The sequence below is a fragment of the Notothenia rossii genome, assembly GCF_949606895.1.
Source record: "Notothenia rossii genome assembly, chromosome: 7".
NCBI lineage: Eukaryota > Metazoa > Chordata > Actinopteri > Perciformes > Nototheniidae > Notothenia > Notothenia rossii.
In genome coordinates, this window is record NC_136905.1 from 9,129,657 (window position 1) to 9,149,714 (window position 20,058).

General features: G+C 42.9%; 2 protein-coding genes across 2 annotated transcripts in view; both read left to right on the forward strand.

The window, feature by feature from the left end:
• Positions 1 to 3,512: 3,512 nt before the first annotated feature.
• On the forward strand, positions 3,513 to 9,481 carry trim35-28 (tripartite motif containing 35-28). Its single transcript, XM_079693644.1, has 6 exons — positions 3,513 to 4,198; positions 4,741 to 4,836; positions 5,870 to 6,100; positions 6,193 to 6,215; positions 6,334 to 6,452; positions 7,740 to 9,481. Exons 1-6 carry the CDS (start codon positions 3,776 to 3,778, stop codon positions 8,273 to 8,275), a joined length of 1,428 nt encoding a protein of 475 aa, XP_079549770.1. The 5' UTR covers positions 3,513 to 3,775; the 3' UTR covers positions 8,276 to 9,481.
• A 665-nt stretch (positions 9,482 to 10,146) lies between these two features.
• Positions 10,147 to 20,058, forward strand: part of megf8 (multiple EGF-like-domains 8) — a 39,721-nt gene continuing 29,809 nt past the window's right edge. Inside the window, exons 1-13 of the mRNA XM_079693897.1 lie at positions 10,147 to 10,527; positions 11,564 to 11,750; positions 11,843 to 12,006; positions 12,100 to 12,309; positions 12,463 to 12,643; positions 12,806 to 12,894; positions 13,473 to 13,686; positions 16,663 to 16,846; positions 17,594 to 17,739; positions 17,823 to 17,933; positions 18,039 to 18,190; positions 18,319 to 18,420; positions 19,704 to 19,851. Of these exons, the coding sequence (XP_079550023.1) occupies positions 10,504 to 10,527; positions 11,564 to 11,750; positions 11,843 to 12,006; positions 12,100 to 12,309; positions 12,463 to 12,643; positions 12,806 to 12,894; positions 13,473 to 13,686; positions 16,663 to 16,846; positions 17,594 to 17,739; positions 17,823 to 17,933; positions 18,039 to 18,190; positions 18,319 to 18,420; positions 19,704 to 19,851 (1,912 nt within the window). The 5' untranslated portion in view covers positions 10,147 to 10,503. The remainder of the gene's footprint in view (positions 10,528 to 11,563; positions 11,751 to 11,842; positions 12,007 to 12,099; positions 12,310 to 12,462; positions 12,644 to 12,805; positions 12,895 to 13,472; positions 13,687 to 16,662; positions 16,847 to 17,593; positions 17,740 to 17,822; positions 17,934 to 18,038; positions 18,191 to 18,318; positions 18,421 to 19,703; positions 19,852 to 20,058) is intronic.

Consider the following 20,058-nt stretch of genomic DNA (forward strand, 5'->3'; position numbering starts at 1 on the left):
GTCGTCATCGGAGCCGTCCAGCTGGGCCTGGATTATGCTCGTATGGCGGCGGACCAGGTCACCGACTCCGGCGTCCAGAGTCTGAAGACGGAGAGCACTGGGCTGCGCCTGGAGGACGTGGTGTTCGGCGACGCGGGCATCACCCTTCTGTGCGAAGTCTCTAAGGGCCTGTCAGGACCGGTCGTCCCCGCCAACTGGAGGCGTCCTGTTTTCGAGGCGGTGCACGGCTTGTCTCACCCTGGCGTTAAACCTTCGGTGCGCTTGGTGGCCGCGAAGTTTGTCTGGCGTGGGCTGAAAAAGGATGTAAGAGCTTGGGCCGGGGGGTGCGTGGCTTGCCAACGCGCTAAGGTGCACCGCCACACGAAGGCCCTTTTGGAGCGGTTCCTAGTGCCAGAGAGGAGATTTGATCATGTTAACATCGACCTGGTAGGTCCGTTGCCCTCCTCTCAGGGTTTTTCCTACCTCCTCATCATGGTGGATAGGACGACCCGTTGGCCGGAGGCGGTTCCTCTTGTGTCGACTTCAGCCGCTGACGTGGCTAGGGCTTTTATCGCGACGTGGGTGTGTCGTTTTGGCACCCCGTCAGACATTTCCTCGGACAGGGGCTCACAGTTCACTTCAGGGCTCTGGGGCTCGGTTGCAGACAGTTTGGGGGTCAAACTGCACAGGACTACCACTTACCAATCCCAGGCTAACGGCCTCTGCGAGCGCTTCCATCGCTCTATGAAGGCGGCGCTCAAGGCCGGCCTTACGGACGGTAACTGGGTCGACAAGCTGCCCTGGGTGATGTTGGGCCAGAGGACCGCGCCTAAGGAGGATCTGCAGTGCTCCACGGTGGAGATGGTTTACGGTCAACCCCTGAGAGTCCCAGGGGAATTCCTACACGGACCTTGTTTAGTGTAACACCAGAGATATAGGTTGCCAAGCTAGAGCTAGCAACGCACTATAACTTGACTCTCATCACTGAGTACATGTCTGATATCACTATTGCTTGATGGAAAATAAAGAGTGGAAATCCATCTTAAATACTCCGCCTCCGACTCCTTCTTAACGGCACTACACTACATTACTTTCTGTATTTGTATGCTGTAGTTTAGTAGATATCTACAAACAAAGAGTCGATATTTTTCTAAGACCATTTAGTGCTTCACATAATAAAATACACAACGGCTGTAGCCTGATTATGCTTTAGGAGCAGTAGGTGTGTGTGGTACAGTGTGTAGGTGTGTGTTTGGCACAGTGTGTAGGTGTGTGTTGTACAGTGTGTAGATGCGGCGGACAGATGGGTCTCAGTTGGTTTGGTGTCCTTTGCTTACTTTTAATACTTGTACAACTTTTGGCCCATAATTTCAATTCCCCATTTCAGCGACCAGAGAAAGGGCGGGGGGGGGGGGGGGGGGGGGGGGGATATTTCCAGTCTCTGATTGTGTTACGTTATTATGAGAGTGCTTTCATACTTGTTTGATTCTCAAATTGTATATATTTATATAAATATATGTGTGTGTGTGTGTGTGTGTGTGTGTGTGTGTGTGTGTGTGTGTGTGTGTGTGTGTGTGTGTGTGTGTGTGTGTGTGTGTGTGTGTGTGTGTGTGTGTTTGTGTGTGTGTATATGTCTGCATCTGTAGCCTGTTATTGTCTCATTATACCGCACTGTCAATTAATCAAAAGTAAATATATATAAGCCATCATGAACACTTCTGTCCATCAGAGAGCTGCTGTGCCTCCTGTCATCATTAACGGACGTCTCTTTAAAATGACCGCTCAGAGGAGAGGAGTTCTCATTTCTCTAACCGCCTGCTGCTTCCACTCCTCTCTCCTCGGTTCCCCTCCTTACGGCCCGTCTACACTACTACTCCTCCGCTCGCATCTCCTGTGGGCGGCACCAAGTCTCGGAGAGAGGAGTCGAGGATAGGAGTCGAGGAGGGGAAATTTGAGTATTGAGAAACCTCTTCTGTGTCGGGGTAAACCAAAAAAAAAAAATGTATACAGTAAAACGAAGGGACAGTGCACAGTATTGAACATGAGCATTTAAGTCCAAATATAGTCATAGTCTGGCCCATTTACATGAAGTTCATGCAGTGTACAGGGTGAGATAAGACAGGAACTGACGTGTGTAGGAAAGGCTGCACGCTAATAAAGTGTTTTTTAACACCTGCAGGAAATAAATGACTAATACGTAAACTCACAGAGCACATTTTCAGTCCTGTACAGTTTGTTTAGGGGGTTTCAGTTGGTTTGATCATTTTAGTAAATCATTTCAGGATACATTTAACTGATTGCAGCCTCCGTCACTCTTCAGGTGAACGTATGATTTCTGCCTGTAGCATCAGAAATGCATTTAATCAATGCTATTCTAACCTATAACGATTTGTTAATGGTTGCAAATAGCATTTAAAAGACAGACACAAGCAACGTGCACACTTTTGCCACACATGCCACCACGGTGAACTTATATGTGGTTTACACACTGTAATGGCACTTTTGCTCCATCTGCTGGATATGTTTTCGTATGAACTCACAAAAGGTGTCAATGAGAGGATTTTTCTTTTTGAAGGAGGATATACCGCTCCAAAAAAAGTTAAATAAAAACGGCAGTTTTGAAAAGGTCGTGGCACAGTAGTGAGGTACTGCAGCGTTCATATCTGTGTTTCCGAGTAACTTGAATATAAATAACTAACTAATAAGACTAATTATCTTCCATTGTGATGAATTCAAGGTTCAATTAGCTCCCATGGACATCTCATACAGTCTGCTCTACTGAGAGGTTGACCCTTTTTATATTAAGGAGAAGTGTTTAAAACCTCATGAAAAAAATGTGCCAAATGTCATGAAAGTCAGAAGAAGAGAGATATATGAGATTAGGGTATGAAATGTGTTATTCCTGAAATAATATTGAATTGAGTTAGGTTCATGGGTTAATCAAGTTTAGTAAAACAGCTGAATAAAGTGCAAAATAAATAAAAGGCATATCCTGTGATGACAATCTGTGTTTGTGTGCTTTCATGGTATATTTGTAATTGCATAATGTTAATGTTTAGGAGAGTATTGTCTCTAATTCAGCTGTCTACGCTTTTGTATTTGGATAAAAGCGTCAGCTAAATGCAATGTAATGTAATGTAATTGTATATATATTTGCATTACAACAACAGAAAGTGATTCAAAGTCGATTAAGCTTTATTAGCATGAGACCCATGTAATGCTTGAATTGGACGAGGAAATTAAATTTGACGGATGACAATACAACATGCAAATATCAACACAATCACATCAAATCTATATAATAAATGCATTACATAACAAATGGGCATCTTGATATTTGTACACATGTGATCCTTGAGATACATTTATTACCGAATTTTTTTCTAACGTATGACAACAGCATATTTCATAAAGTTGCACACTGACTTTTCTCCCTACTTATTGTAGATATGCTCTTGCAGATGTCTAGACCTCCACAGAGAGAACGGATAAAAAAGCTATGTAAAATCCTCCAGGTCCGCTAGAGAGCAGTGTTTTATCCCTAGTCAGGTTTCCAGTCTGTCACAGAAACACGGAAATGAGTCAGAGTGGCACAGAACTAACTCGAATTCAGTGCGAGAGCAGTTTGAGGAGTTTTATGCTTCCTAAAACTGCCACATACTACTTTTTATGATCTTATCTGAGCGTAAGCTAACTGTTGAAGACTTAACACATCACATATCCGGCCACTGCGTATTTTTCTGTGTATAATCCTGAGTTTGGGCGTTTCTCGAATTCGAAAGTAAGTGTTGGAGCCATGGCTGAGTGTATTGACGAAGACATGCCGGAGGAGGCTCAACCCCTGCGTCAGGACCTGACCTGCCCCGTGTGTCGGGGCATCTTCCGGGACCCCCTGCTACTGCCCTGCACCCACAGCTTCTGTCGGGAGTGTGTGCAGAACATTGTGAAGGTGAACAAGAAGTGTCCCGTGTGCAGAACCTTGTTTGAGGAATCGCAGGCCATCGCCAACCGCGCGCTCAACGGTACGTGCGAGACTTTCCTCAATCAGTCCAATTGGATGCCGACCCGGAAGCGTCCCAATGAGGAGGTCTGCAACCTGCACCTGAAGGCTCTGGATCTGTACTGCGAGAAGGACGAGGAGCCGCTGTGTGTGGACTGTTTGGCCTTGCACAACACACACAAGCTCTACTCACTCAAAGATGGGGCTCCGATATGTAAGGTAAAGTACTCTCAGAAGTTATCAATATAGCTGTTTTGGGCTCTGAAGGTAACATTATTCTTTGATAGTACTTAGTTTCAAACCTGCAAGGAAAAGTACAGAGATCACCAGATGCACATTAGAGGGATACGGCAGCTTCTATATGTGGGCCTGACAGAGGTGCAAGAAGTACTCAGATCTTGAGTAAAAGTAGAAGTACCAGAGTGTAGGAATATTCTGTTACAAGTCAATTTCCTGCATTCAAAATGTTACTCAAGTAAAAAGTACAAAAGCATAGGCATCAACATAAACTTAAAGTTCAACGGTGCCCAAGTAGTTTGAATTAAAACATCAAACAATACGTCTACTTGAAAAACACAAAAGGATTTTTTTTTCCATTAAGCTTTGTGTGGTATTCCCCTCATGACATTTTTTCACTGATGATTTGAATAATAAGATATACTTGTAATAAACTGCATGCTCATGCTAATATGTTGCTTTGTCGATTCAATAACAATGATGTCTTCTTTTGGTTATCTGATGTTCTGCTTTCCACCCTGCAGAAGGAGCTGAGCTTCAAAGTCCAGATTTTTGAAAAGAAAGTGGAGGAGTACAAGAAATGGACACTCAAACTCAGCAATTCAGTGGAATACGTCAAGGTAAAGTTGCTGTCACACCGCACTGGGTTCCTCTTACATACATCTGTGTATAATCTTTGATCTAGTTTGATAAAAAGCTGCAAAACTAGTAACTAACTCCCCACAGGGATTTGTTAAGTCATTTGCCCCGGACATTGACTGCAAATATCTCCTTCTTTTTGCTCAGATTCCTAATATTGTTATCTAAAGTCATATTAAATGCAATACATCACATATATAGATTTAGATAGATGGACCCTAACATACCCCTCATATGTTTTCTGAACACAGCCCGCATCCTTATTTCTTTACTGTTAGTAATCAAACCGAATCAAATCCTTGTAGCCATACATTTACCTAAAAATAAATCTAATATGAGAAACCAAAAATTAATACATTTAAAGGTGGGGTAAGTAAGAATGGAGAAACCAGCTCAAGTGCGCTAGAATTTGAAAGTACGCAGCCGAAAAGAATCTGCCCCTTCCTTCAGACTTCCTCACAGAGCCCCTCCTCCAACACACACGAACGCGCACATGACCAATGAGGGCACGAGATAAGTTTGTGCACAGATGGAAGGCTGACAGGCAGGTAGGCCATCCAGTTATTTTAGCCGGGCCGGCTCAGATGATTGGTCGTGCTTTTTACAGCACCACGGCTTCCACAGATGACATTTTTTTATGTATTTATTGTCAAAGCATTTAATATATTCATTGCTATCGGGATGTTAAGAGCATTCCATGGAACATAACATAAACTGTTTCTGAAGTGAATTACCTACCCCACCTTTAAGTAAGCTATATGGCATGGGGTGAGTAGTACACATCTCCAATAAAGCATCACACTTTTTTTATATAGCTTAAAAATGGTTGCCATAAAGAATAATTTCATAATTTCTTGCAATGAAATCTTGTAAAATAGAACATTTTCTCCAATCTCAAACAGGTCTTTATTAAATAGGTAAATGTTTGGAGGATGGAGATGGCACATACAATTGTATAATTCCTCCTTGTATGTAAACTATTTAAGTAATATCTCTTTTCTTTAATCCATGCAGTATCAAGCTGAGCAGGCAGAGAGGCAGATCAAGGCTGAGTTTGAGAGGCTGCACAATGCGCTGGTCGCAGAAGAAGCTCTGTGCCTCAAAGCCCTGTCCGATGACGAGGGGCAGAAGATCGCCATCATACAGGGGAAGATCGACAAAGTAAACGAGGACATCGAGGCTTTGAAGGCGCTCTCTGAAACCCTGAAGAAAGAGATGGGCAATGACGATCTTCCCCTCCTGAAGGTAAGAGGAGGCACAAAGTTATGAAATGCATATGACTGTACCGTATTTGTCTCTTACTAACTTATCTCACTTACTCTCTTTTATTTTTTTAGAAATTCCAGAAGTTAAAGAGAGAGTAAGTATCCGCAAAATACACTGGCAATCAAAACGATTGTGTGCTGTTAAATCTTTAAGTCTTTATTCTATTTTGTGAAGGGTTTCTTGTTAACTTCTTATTGCCATCTTTGCTTTAGAGCTCAGTGGACTCAGGACGACCCTTGCATCCCTTCCAACTCGGTTTTGAACCTCGGCAAACATGTCGGTGCTTTGAGCTTCAACATCTGGAAGAACTTGCAGGCCCATGTCAAATATAGTGAGTAAACGACGCTGGGAGTTGGGATTGGACGGCGGTTTAAAAAAACGTTGTGTCTTTACTGAACTTGTGTTTGTTTAATAAGTTTGATATTGATTTGACAACAAAAAAGCATTTCTTCAGACCTGGCTGTCGGACATTAAATGTGTCGTATCTACTTGAAACTTAGGTCTCAAAGTTAACACAGACTTAAATATTGGCACAAAAAGATACCACCTTCAATAGGGGTGTGAAACCTTCTCACGATCATTTTTGATTGTTGTGGTCACGACTCATTTAAAAATTATTTATAGATTTTTTTTTAAAAGGGGCTAATTTTGTGCTGGTTCTAAAGGTTTGTATGAGATAATGCTGTTTTATATTTGAAATAGTTACGGCAACTGATTACAATAATTTCAACACAACCCACATTTTTTTTTTTTTTTAATCTTTAGGATTAAAATAACTATTGGTTATACAATAAAATAAAAATGCTGCATGTTACATGAATATAATTGGTTGGCGTAGTCTAGCTCTCTTTTTATTTCTCAGACATTTTGTGGGATCTTTCTACGATTCACACAAACATGCTTAACACAATTTTGACTTGAACCTAGATATTGCTACTGGTGGGCGGTAATACAACACAGCTTTAAAGAAAAAACATTTTAAATATTGATTTTTTTGAAGTTGTGAATTGATTCAGAATCTTACATTTGTCCATGAGTTGCCTTTTTTCCCCCAATCTAAAAACATTGTATGTGACCAAACAAATGACTACTTTAATTTAAATACATATATAGGAGCCAAAATGTTGATTTACTATTTTGATTATTTAATTGTTGAATTATGCGTAAAATATTGAATATTGGATATGGAATGGAATAGGTTGTTAATTAATGTCAATTCATTGGGATCCGCACACGCGGTTAAACAAAACAGCTGACTGACGCTGTGATTGCCTCAGCTGGTACAAAAGAGTCCTGCTGACGATACTCTGCGTTCATTTTGGTTGTGAAGCCATACGGTTTTTTGACCACTGCACAGAAATGATGAGTTTAAGTTGTTTATTTTATGTGACGTAACTGACTCCATCATCGTCTGGTAAGACACTTTTATTTGTGTTAAAAGAAGAAAACAGTGAATAAAAGACATGTAAAGGATAACATGGAAATAAATGTACCGAAACAAACAAACAATATCTCTCTGTGTGATGTGTGAGCGCGTCGGCCAGGCGTAACCCAAAGGACAGAAAGGAGCAAAAACGAATTGCTCTTTTAACATAATATTGTCTCCTCCTGTGTGCAGACCCAGTGGTGTTCGACCCCAACACCGCCTCTCCCTGGCTCTCCTTGAACCCGGACCTGTCCTCTGTGAAGGAAAGCTCGGAGCGGCTCACCGTCCCTGAGAACCCGCAGCGCTTCGATCCCTGCGTCTTCGTCCTGGGCGCTGAAGGTTACAAGACAGGGAAACACAGATGGGACGTCATTGTGGGCGACAATCCCAAGTGGATTGTGGGAGTGTGCAAAGAGTCCGTGCCCCGTAAGAAGAAGTTCACAGTCTCTACTAACCGAGGTGTGTGGTCCATTGGACTGAGCAAAGGCGTGTACACCGTCTCCACCCCTGAGCGCACGGAGCTGCAGGTGGAGCAGCGCCCCGAGAGGATCCGCATCAAGCTGAACATGGATAAGGGAGAGGTGTCATTTTGGGATGGGGGCACGACGAAGCACCTTGTCACGTTAACACACAAGTTTGATGAGGAGATGTTCCCTCTCTTCGGCCCTGGGCTCTATAGTAGTCCTATGGTTCTGCCTCAGGGAAAGATAGCTGTACACACATCATAGGCCGATTTACAAAACTAGGATTGGAAATAAGAATAAAAACCTTTTTACACACAACCTCTTTAAAGTAAGATACATTTAACAAAATGTCACTATCAGTCAAACACTGATTGATTACAAGAAAAATAAATGATACAAAATAATAAGGGATTGAACAATAAAATTGAGGAAAAAAAATCAGTGTATAGATAATCATGTGAAAAATAAAATAAATAAAATATAAACAGTTTATAAATTGGAAACTTCAGAAATTACCGTTTTAGATAACGTATAACTTTTCAAGTTCTTTGTTTATCACATAAACAACAATAACACAGAAGCTGTCGTTTGCTATGGAAATCTTAAGTCTCAGTCACTCTAACAATGCTAATCACCTAAAACTAAAAACAAATATATATGGAAGAATATAATATATGTAATAAAATAAAATATAAATAAAATATAGAAAGGGATAAAACTTCCATCCACCCATCCATCTTCTCCCGTTTATCCGTGGTCGGGTCGCGGAGGTAGCAGAGAGCCCCAAACGCATCATTTGAGAAATTACTTCCTGAATACTGATGTTGTGTAAAAAAAAAAAAAAAAAAAAGAAAGCAGAGGATAATCGAAGCCCAATATGTTGACATGTGCCTTAGCTGGATGAAAGTGGGTTGATCAATCTTTTGTTGCTACATTACTATGGACAGAAAGGAATACAAAATGACACCAAAATAACTGGGAACTTGGCTGACGCTGGTGCCAAAACTGATCACTTTTGAAGTGGTTAATAAAACATATCTCTAGACATCCATCTCTTGATATCTGAGGGTCAATAAATACAAATGTGAATGTATTTAAGTTGCTTGCTTTACTCGATTTTGGTGCTTTTATAGTAGTTACGTAATCTTTACATTTTTACTTTACACCATTTGAGGAATTAATTGAAAGAATTGCTGGGGAAATGTGCTTTAATCATTTGTTTTACTTTTATAAAATGTTGTTGATTTTACTCAAATATTGTGGTTTAAAATGTTAACCGATCTGTGCTGTTTGGTTTGTTGTATATTTGATCACTCACTACATCAATTGTGGCCTGGAAGTAGTCATGCTCAGTGACAGCTTGTATGATATAGCATACTACTACTACTACTGCTCTGAATCTGTTTATGCACAATCTGAATTTGCTGTCTCCATGTAATCACTTGTTTAATAAAAAACAATAAAATCTAATTAGTTTTATTTATTGATTAAAAGCACATTAACTGTCCTTACACGATTTAAAAAAAATGCTGCACTGTGGGACACATTTGATTATCTATCTAAGCATTTATTGTCATCATACACAAATATACAGTCCAATGAGATTTTTGAATGCAACTCCGTCACGGTGGGCAAACAGACACACAATAAAAACACATAAACAATCATACAAGGGGTAATGATACATATCCTCATTATTGATATCTATATATTCCCTGTTTTGGGTATTTTGTTTATCTTCTACTGCTGTTATGTATATCTTTATTGTTTTAATAGTTTTTCTGCCCTCTATTTTTATTTTATTGTATTTACTTCTAATTCATTTGCAATGTTTTCTCTATGCTGCTGTGCCCCATTTTTTTTTCAAATTGTGTATATCTTATCTGATCTATCGCTGTGTGATGTTACTACTTTACTTTTACCTAAATAAAATATCTGAGAATGTCTTCCACCACTGCACACACACAATGCAGTGATGGTTGCTGAAACGTTTGTACATTATACATAAATAATAAGAGACTATGCTTTCGACATACTGTCTGTTAAATGAAAATGTCAGAAATCCAGATGTTGAGTCGTTGATCTCTCCGCTGGATGGCGGTGGTGGACATGCTGTCTTTTTTGTTGGCTAACACCGGTGGCTGCTAGCCAACCATAAACACCAAAACAACGGGCATCTGTCCCTGGGATGGACTGCAGGGATTGGGTCGATTGCGATCTGTGGGTTCGTTGTTAGCTGGCAGCATTTCCTCCTACTATAACGGCTAAGAAACATAATTTCCTAAATACATAACGAAGAATTACTCTCAAGAGGGACGGTTCCTGGTAGATTTAGCAGCAACTGCGATTGCGCATCTGGAATTTAGCCGCTAGCGCTAGCTAGCCGACAAGCTAGTTTAGCAGATCCTGTCCTCTGCATTTTTTTCGAAGCATTAGCTATAAGCTAGCTCTCTGTCTCAAGCATTCACAAGTCAAAGAACATGTAAATTACCATGGAGGCAAAGAGACGGGAACTGGTGAGTATGATGATGAAAATGTTTAAACTAGCCTGCTAACGGCCTCTTTCTGTTAACGGTATTCAGCTAGCTTTCTGAGCTTAGCAACCTCTGCATATTAGCTTTGTTGTGATAGCCTGCGGTGAGCCCCTGTTGCTGACACCAGTGTTTATCTCTTATCTTGTTGGATATAAAACCCTCTGTGTTGTTGAATAGCATTGTTATTTGATAAATCTCCACATGTGTGGACATTGTATTGTTGTCACTTTAATGTTTGTAAGATTGGTGCACTGTTTAGTGGGCTAACGGTACTGTACATAGGGCTAGAGTTGTTAGCTTCATCAGTATCTCTCTCTATAGGCTGCGTCCGTTTTGAGCGTTGCATTGCAATTGTTCCACATTTGGTTCTGTGTTATTCTGCAGTCTGCATGACATGGCAGTTGTCAGAAGGATGGTGTAATTTGCTAATGAAGCAGGAACGGAATTATGCAAACGGATAGGGGACTTGAAGGGCCCAGAGCTGGAAAAAGTATTCAGATATTGTACTTAAGTACAAGTAGAAGTACCAGAGTGTAGGAATACGTTACAAGTAACGGTCCTGCTATCAAAAATGTCACTCAAGTACAAGTACAAAAGTATTAGCATACAAATATACTTAAAGAACCAATAGTAAAAATAATCATTGTGCAGATTGGTCCATTTCAGAATAATACATAATGTGTCTTGATTATAATGTACTTGATTATAATGTACTATTTATCTTCACATCACTAGCACTTGAATCATCTTTGGTTGTGTGTTATTCTACAGTCTGCATGACATTGCAGTTGTCCTAAGGATTGCGTAGTTTTATACTGAAGCAAGAATGGAATTATGCAAACGGACAGGGGACTTGCACAGCCACATTAGGTTGTTTGTGTGACCACCACGCCTCCTTAGAAATAAATCCTATATTTCTTTGCTGTCATATCTACTTACATGATGCTGATGCATATTTTATATCTGCCAGGAGGACCCACACAAAGTTATCTTTGACCATTTACCTGTCATTATTCAGGCAGTGCCAGTGATGGCCTCCCCCCTGCCTGTCTCCATCATCCTGGTGGTCCTGCTGTTGGCTGAGTCTCCATGCCAGGCAGGGGACTGCAAAGGCCACAGGCAGGTGTTGAGGGGACCACCAGGCTACGTCACAGATGGACCAGGAAACTACTCTGTCAATGGGAACTGCGAGTGGCTTATCAAAGGTATAAGAGTGTGTCTTGTTTACTGAAACATTTATGAATAAATGCCGAAGACTTTAACTCACAGATATTTCCCACCTTTATACATCCTCCAGCCCCCAGCAGCAGTCACAGCATAGTCCTAAATTTCACCTTCATGGACACAGAATGTACCTATGACTACCTGTTTGTGTATGATGGAGACTCCTACCAGAGCCCTCTTCTAGCCAGCCTGAGTGGCAACACTCTGCCTGAACCCATTGAAGCCAAGTCTGGCAAGGTAACTAATGAAAGCACGATGAAAGAAAATCTGAAGCGTTATAACTATGGCATATAATCATTTTGTGTCTATTATTTGATTTCCTTGTTCCAGATGCTGCTTCATCTTTTCAGTGACGCTAATTACAACCTCCTGGGCTATAATGCAACGTACACCTTCTCTCTGTGCCCCGGAGCCTGTGGGGGCCGCGGTCGCTGTGACTCCACCACTTCAAAGTGCCAGTGCCATCAGGGTTGGGGAGGAGCAGCTTGTACAACCCTCCTGTGCTCCCAGGCTTGTTCTGTGAATGGCCAGTGTGACAAGGTAAGAGTAGGGATGGGGAAGGTTTAATAATAACAGAAGCGATCAGTGTCCAACAGGAGGGTCATTCATTCTCCCCTAAATAAGCTTATATTAGGCCTGTTTGTTGTGCCGTGTGGTCTTAAACAATTTTTCTTCTCCAATGTTTTGTCTCAGAAAGGTGAGCGTTGCATATGTAACCCTGGCTTCCTGGGTCAGAACTGCCTGCTTGGTTTTCATAACGACAGTGGGGCGGGGCAGTGGTGGCGGGTGAGTGAAGGAAACCCCCACACGCCCCCCAGGACGGGTTCTGCTGGCGTGTATCTGTCCTCCACTGGAGCCATGTACTTGTTTGGCGGTGAGATACTCGTAATTTCTACTGACGTAATATTAAGGGAATAAAATCCTCCTTCTACCCCCTTTATTTCAGCTGCAGTTCCTCATTTGACTTTTACTGGCTAGTGTTATGATGATAAATAACCCCTCGATGTACATTTGATTATTACTTATTTTCCCACAGGGTTTGACCTGAATAGAGCTCTTGGTGACTTGATCAAATATAACTTCTCCTCCAACCAATGGGAAAGCCGGTCTTATGGTCACTCTCCTGTAAGTACACACACGCACACGCGCACGCACACTCGCACACACACTCGCACACACATACACTCTTTGTGCCTCTTCCTGTTTTTCATATGTTTTGTTTCCCTATAAGGGCCTTGTTACTATCAGCCTTCTGCAGAAATCTTATATTTCAAACGTCATGAAAACAAGAAACTTTGCTTCCTTAATCATGATAGAGTATTTAGAGAAACTTAGTCAGCACAGCTAGAATTTATTTGAATAAGAAGTAGTCAGTTATTGTACACTATAATGAAATAAAAAGACTTGTAAAAAAAAAAAAAAAAAGAAGTAGTCAGTCGAGATTCAGTGGAAAAAAAAATCCCCAGCCCCAAAGCATATTATGACAAAGAAACCAAACATATGGCAGATATAAAAACAGATATCAAATGTATGGTTGTGCAGTAATGTGATTTATGAAATTGTGTGGAGATGAAAGTTTTATAGTAATCAGCTGATTGCAGTGCATCTAAAAATTGCCTTTTTTGTACATAAAAGTAAACTTCAACTGTAATCTTCTCAAATATTCTTTAACATTTAGCTGTTTGACTCTCCGCTCTTGTCAGGTGGCTCGTCATTCCCACACAGCTGTTGAGTGGACGGGTAACATGGTGATCTTTGGAGGAGAGCTAGCTAACGGCTCCCTGGCCAGTGACGTCTGGATGTACCGGCCTCTCCAAGATGACTGGCAGCAGCACGGCTTCTCAAATTCACGTGGGTCTCCTAAACTGGCCAATCACGCTGCAGCTGTCGTAGATAACTATCTCTATGTATTTGGAGGTAAGTTTCACAACATACTGTCACTTTTAAAGGTCACCTATTATGCAAAATACACTTTTTCATGTCTTTTATACATCAACATGTGTCCCCTGTGTGGAAAGAGATTCTGAAAGTTTCAGGGAAAAAGATGAAAAAAATCTGATCAGATTTTGGCCACTTTATAATAATAATAATAAATGGGATTTATATAGCGCTTTTCTAGACCCAAAGACGCTTTACATTACGAGTAAGGTCGACAAACAAAACAAGAACAAAAACACAAACAAAAACAAAAACAGAAAAGCAGTCAGGAGGATGTTGGTTCAGAGGGGGGAGGGGCGTGTTTAAGGATAAGCAGAGTTGAAGAGGTGGGTTTTGAGACGGGACTGGAACAGGGTGAGTGAATCAGACTCACGGAGGTCTTGGGGGAGGGAGTTCCAGAGCTTCGGGGCTGCCACAGAGAAGGCTCTGTCCCCGAAGCTCCGGAGTTTGGCCTTGGGGATTGAGAGCAAACCGGCTGAGGTGGATCTGAGGGACCGGGGTGGTTGGTAGAGGATGAGGAGGTCAGTGAGGTAGGAGGGGGCCAAATGCTGGAGGGCTTTATAGGTGAGGACCAGGAGTTTGTAGTCAATGCGGTGTGAGACGGGGAGCCAGTGGAGTTCTTTGAGGACCAGGGTGATGTGATGCCATGATTTGGTGTGGGTGAGGAGTCTGGCGGCTGCGTTCTGGACACGCTGGAGTCTGTTGAGGGATGTTGTGCTGATGCCGAAGAGGAGTGAGTTGCAATAGTCAAGGCGGGAGGAGATGAAGGCGTGAATGAGTCGCTCAGCTGCGGGGCGGGTGAGAGAGGGACGGAGTTTGGCGATATTGCGGAGGTGGAAAAATGAGGTTTTTACAACTTGGCGGATGTGGGGGTCGAGGGAGAGGGTGGGGTCGAATATCACGCCAAGGTTGCGTGCCTGGGTGGAGGGGGAAACAGGGGTGCCATCGATGGTGAGTGTCAGGTTGGGGGTTTTGCTGAGGGTGGATTTGGAGCAGATGAGGAGGAGTTCAGTTTTATTGCTGTTGAGTTTGAGGAAGTTGTGTTGCATCCAGGATTTTATTGCAGTCAGACAGGATTCGATGTGTGTGAGAGGGGGGTTGTGGGGGGATTTGGTGCTGAGGTAGATCTGAGTGTCATCAGCATAGCAGGGAAAGTCCAGGTTGTGATGGCGGAGAATCTGACCAAGGGGGAGGATGTAGATGATGAAGAGGAGGGGGCCGAGTACTGAACCTTGGGGAACACCTTGGGTGACTGAAGCTGTGGTAGAGGAGTGATTGTTGAGGGAGATGAAGTGGGATCTGTCGGAGAGGTAGGACTGGAGCCACCTGAGTGCAGTACCTTCGATACCGATATCCCGGAGTCGGGTAAGCAGGATGGTGTGGCTCACGGTATCGAAGGCTGCACTCAGGTCAAGGAGGATGAGGATGTTGAGGGAACCGGTGTCAGCAGAGGTGAGGAGGGAATTGAGGACTTTGACGAGTGCCGTTTCTGTGCTGTGGTGAGGACGAAAACCAGACTGAAGGGGTTCAAAAAGGTCATTTTTTTGGAGATGGCGGTGGAGTTGTTTGGAGATGATGCATTCTATTATTTTTGAGAGAAAGGGGAGGTTGGAGATGGGGCGGTAATTACTGAGGGAGGAGGGATCCAGACCGGGTTTCTTGAGGATGGGAGTGACAGCAGCAGTTTTGAAGGCAGAGGGAACGGTTCCTTGGGACAGGGAGGAGTTGAAAAGGTTGACAAGGTAGGGGCAGAGGACGGGGAGGCAGGACTTCAGAAGAGGGTTGGGTAGAGGGTCAAGCGAGCAGGTTGTTGGTTTGGAGGAGCTGATCAGTTGGAGTATTTCAGGGGGGATAACCAGAGTGAACTGGGAGAGAATGTCGTGGGGAGGAGGGCTCGGGAGGTCAAGGGAGATGGAGGCAGGAATTGTGGCGGTGGATGTTGGGGGAGATGTTTGTGTGTCAGATGCAGCGGATAGGGAGTGATTAATGGCAGTGATTTTGTCAGAGAAAAACTGGAGGAATGAACTGCATGTGGAAGTGGAGGAAGAGAGGGTGTCAGCACGGGGTTTGAGGAGCTTGTTGACGGTGGAGAAGAGGGTCCTGGGGTTACGGGAGGGGTCGATGAAGATGGTGGAGCGGTAAGCAGATTTTGCGGCAGTGAGGGCGTCTCTGTAGGTAGTGAGATGGAGTTTGTAGGAATCATGGTGAACTGTGAGGGATGATTTCATGGTTAGGCGTTCAAGCTGGCGGCCGGTTGGCTTCAGTTCACGGAGTGCAGGGGTGAACCAGGGTGAGGAGGTTTTAAAAGTGACATTTTTCCTTTTGAGGGGGGCCAAGCTATTGAGGGAGGCAAGTAGGGTTGAATTAAGGTGGTTGATTTGATCATCGGGTGAGCTGAGGTTCGAGTCCAGGGGGAGAGTAGAGGATAGCAGGTCGGAGAGGTGCTGGGGATCGACAGAGCGTAAATTACGGAAAGTGATGTTCCTGGATGGGGGGGGGGGGCGGCGGACGTGACGAAACGATGACGTTTATGATGTCATAACGTTTTTTGGCTTGTGTAACCATTAGCCAATCAGCAACCAAGGTACCCCCCCTTATCACCTTTATCTCCTCCTAGAGTACCATTGTGTTCTTTTTAACCAAATCTCTCTCAGAGGGGCGTGGGGAGGGGCTCCTTATTTTCATCTAAAGTAACAGACAGAGAATCAGCACTTTTGAAACAGGGCTGAAACAGAGGGGATTATGGGTAATGCTGCAATGATCTGTTTGGTATTTCGAGCCAAACACTTCAGAGACATGTTTTGTATATATCTGAGAACTATAATATATTGATGAAAAATAGTATAATAAGAGACCTTTAAGTCTATGTTTTGATTGCCACACCTACAGTTTATCCCTTGAAAAAAGCATTGAACTTAGCAGCATCTTTTATTTTTCCCTCTCCTTGTTTCCCAGGTCGCACTGAGGAGGATATGTTTTCTTCCTCTCTGTATCGGTTCGGCCTGCATGGCTCCGGCCGGTGGGAGACTGTTCAGCCCACCGGGGGGAAGCCCCCTTCCACCGCGGGCCACTCCATGGTGTTCCACAGCCCCTCCAGAACGCTGCTGGTCTACGGCGGCCACCGGCCCACCACTGCCAGGTACACACACTTAGCATTAGCATAGCCAACAGTAACCCTCACACAGCAAATAGGAATATTTTGACCACACATTTGTATTTTTTGTTGTTTATGAGGAAGCAACAGTTTGCTTACTATTTTTTGAGTGTATCAATATTTGTTTTTTGGATTGCACATGATATTTCTGTTTGTGCATATACACAAGCCATTTATACCTTAAAGGTAGGGTAGGTAAGTTTGAGAAACCGGCTCGAGATACACTTTTTGTTATATTCCATGGAATGCTCTTAACATCCCGATAGCAATGAATATCTGAAGTGCTTGGACAAAAAATCCATACAAAAATGTCATCTGTGGAAGCCGTAGTAATGTAAAAAGCACGACCAATAATTTTAGCCGGCCCGGCTAAAGTAACTGGATGGCCTACCTGCCTGTCAGCCTTCCATCTGTCCACAAACTTATCTTGTGCCCTCATTGGTCATATGCGCGTTTGTGTGTGTTGGAGGAGGGGCTCTGTAAGGAAGTGGCCGATTTTTTCCGGCTGTGTATTTTCAAATTCTAGCGCACTCGAGCTGGTTCCTCCAAAATTAGCTACCCCACCTTTAAGATTCCAGAATTATTACTTAAGTCAAAGTCGTACAAATGAAACATGTAGAAATGATTTAAAATAATAACATTAGTGGTTACCCGACATTTTGAAGTTTAACCAGCAAGTAAGTAACAGCATCTGTATCCATACTAAAAGTATACTTGTTTATTTTTTTAAAGGTTTAGTGTGAGGGTAAACAACACCGACGTGTTCCACGTGGACCGGCGGTTCTGGACATCTTTCCGTTCCCGTTTCCCAGCAACCGGCCCCAGAGAGCGAGCTTTCCACACAGCCACCGTCATCGGAAACTACATGGTGGTCTACGGTAAGCATGGAGGAAATGGCTAGACATAATTCACTCTAATCAGTGACGTGCTAATATTCTTCCTTCCTGCCTTTCTCTCCCAGGGGGGAATGTGCATATTCATTACCAAGAGGAGAAGTGCTATGATGAGGATATCTTCTTTTACCACCTGGGCTGTCACCAGTGGGTTTCTGCTGGGGAGAGATGGTCCCTCAGTGAGTTCCCCAACACTTAGTCCAGTTTTCATCAATAGCTTGTTTCTTGGTGGTTGTTACATCTGTTCATGCATTGCATACAAAGCATTCCATTTTTTTTCTCAGGAGGGGATCCAGTGAGGGGGCGTTACTCGCACGTTGCTGCTGTGATGGAGGGAAAAGTGCTGCTGGTTGCCGGGGGTTACAACGGTATTGCCAATGGAGACCTGGTGGCTTACAAAGTTCCGCTGTTCGTCAGTAGCGATCAGGGTGACAGGGTGAGTGAAAGAGTCATGAAACAATAGAAGTGGAAGTCATATCATTGGGAAAACCAATAAGAGAGAATGAAAATGTTGTGTTGAACAATTGCAGCGATGATAACTCAATTGTTGTGAATCTCTATTAGGATGCTGTGTGTGCTGAGGCGCTCGATGAAAGTATGTGCCTGAAGAACCCCGAGTGCAGCTGGTGTGAAGGCCGCTGTCGAGAGTACCAGCCCACTAATCCGGTAACATTTCCTTCATCTTAGCCTTTAATGTGACGCCTTCTTAATGTCATTGATATTGTGGTCAAAATAATTCAAAAAAACAACATTAATCTGATATCTAATTGAAATTTGATAAAAAAATAAAACCGTATTAGTCAAATGAATATTAAACTTTGCTTATTGTGCAAATTCTCTATTTTTTGACAATTTAATTCCGGACAAAATGTGTAGGGAAGAAGATTGAGAGTCTAACCATAAATGCATATATAAAACGATTTAAGAGGCGCTGGGTTGTTTACAGGAGATCACATGTGACCCGCTCTATCGAAAGCAGTCGGAAGTCGCGACGGCTCATTTGAAAATAAACATGGATTTGCGTAAAAAAATAGTTTTTCAGGGTTTGGGTGTTTTGTTTGATTTTAAATAAACAAAGTCTTGGCTTTCAGAATATGAATCTTTTATTTCCAAAAGCAAACGATAAATACATTAGTGAAGCTTGTAAAGGGAAGATGACACCTCTCACTCGCAATCTGCTCTTCCGCAGGGCCGCCCCCCCCCCCTTCCGCTGAAATTATGAATGTAAAGCGTATAGTAATCATAGATAACACGGCATCTATGATCTAACTCCTTTCGCCAAATTCAGATGTTAAATACAACTTTGAAGATTGTAACGGCATAATTACAAGCAGAGAGCGGAGTAACTTAACGTCACAGCAGGCATAACAACAGCCGGTATTTCTCCTGAGTGTTTTCCCCGGGAAACAAACACAATACACACAAACACAAAATTACACAAACACATAAAAATACACACACACTCGCGAGCTTCCCCCAGACCAGTAATCCAAACTAAAATAGTTTCCTTCTACTATTTTGATCATTTGCTCCGCTAATCAATCAGATCGATGGATTCCAGAGGAGAGGAAACTTTGAAGGCCTTTTTCTCAAAATGATGACTCGGTGACAGTCATTATATAATGTGACATGTTTGATTAATATTTGGAGAACAACAACAATCCTGATATCATTAGAAAGCTAGGAATCTCCTCTTTCCAACAGTGTATACAACTCAAAATGTGTCTTCGGGTCAATGCGATAGAGCAGGTCACATATGCGTATTATTAAAACCATATCAAACTATAATCACTGGTGTAATCCAACTCTCCTAGTGCAAATGTACAGTCAAATATAGTATTTCCTAAAAGCGTCAGACACCCAGAACATTTCTTTCACTTCGATGTGTCTGTATGAGTATCCTTCAGATTTACAAGGTGAAATGAACAGCCCCTCTGTTGTGTTCACAGTGTGGCAGCACTGGTTGCCTTGGCCTGGCTCGCTTCCTGTCTGACTGCCAGTCCTGTCTGGTATTCAGTGGCACCCCCGCCTCTCTGGCCCGGGCCCCTGGTGAATTCGGCTGGTGTGTCCAGAACGAGTCCTGCCTTCCAGTGTCAGGTGAGACTCAGGGAGGGAGGGAGGGAGGAGGGCAGAAGAGAGGGGCTAAGCCTAAAAGAAACATTTTGGGTGTTGACATGGGAGGGAATTTTGTTGGCCGTGTTTCAGGGCTGGAGCATAGTGACACGACTACAGCTGGGATTGGACAGGCTAGTCAAAGTCAATTTTATTGTCAATCGTCCAGTTTGTGTGTATAGACGGAGGGAT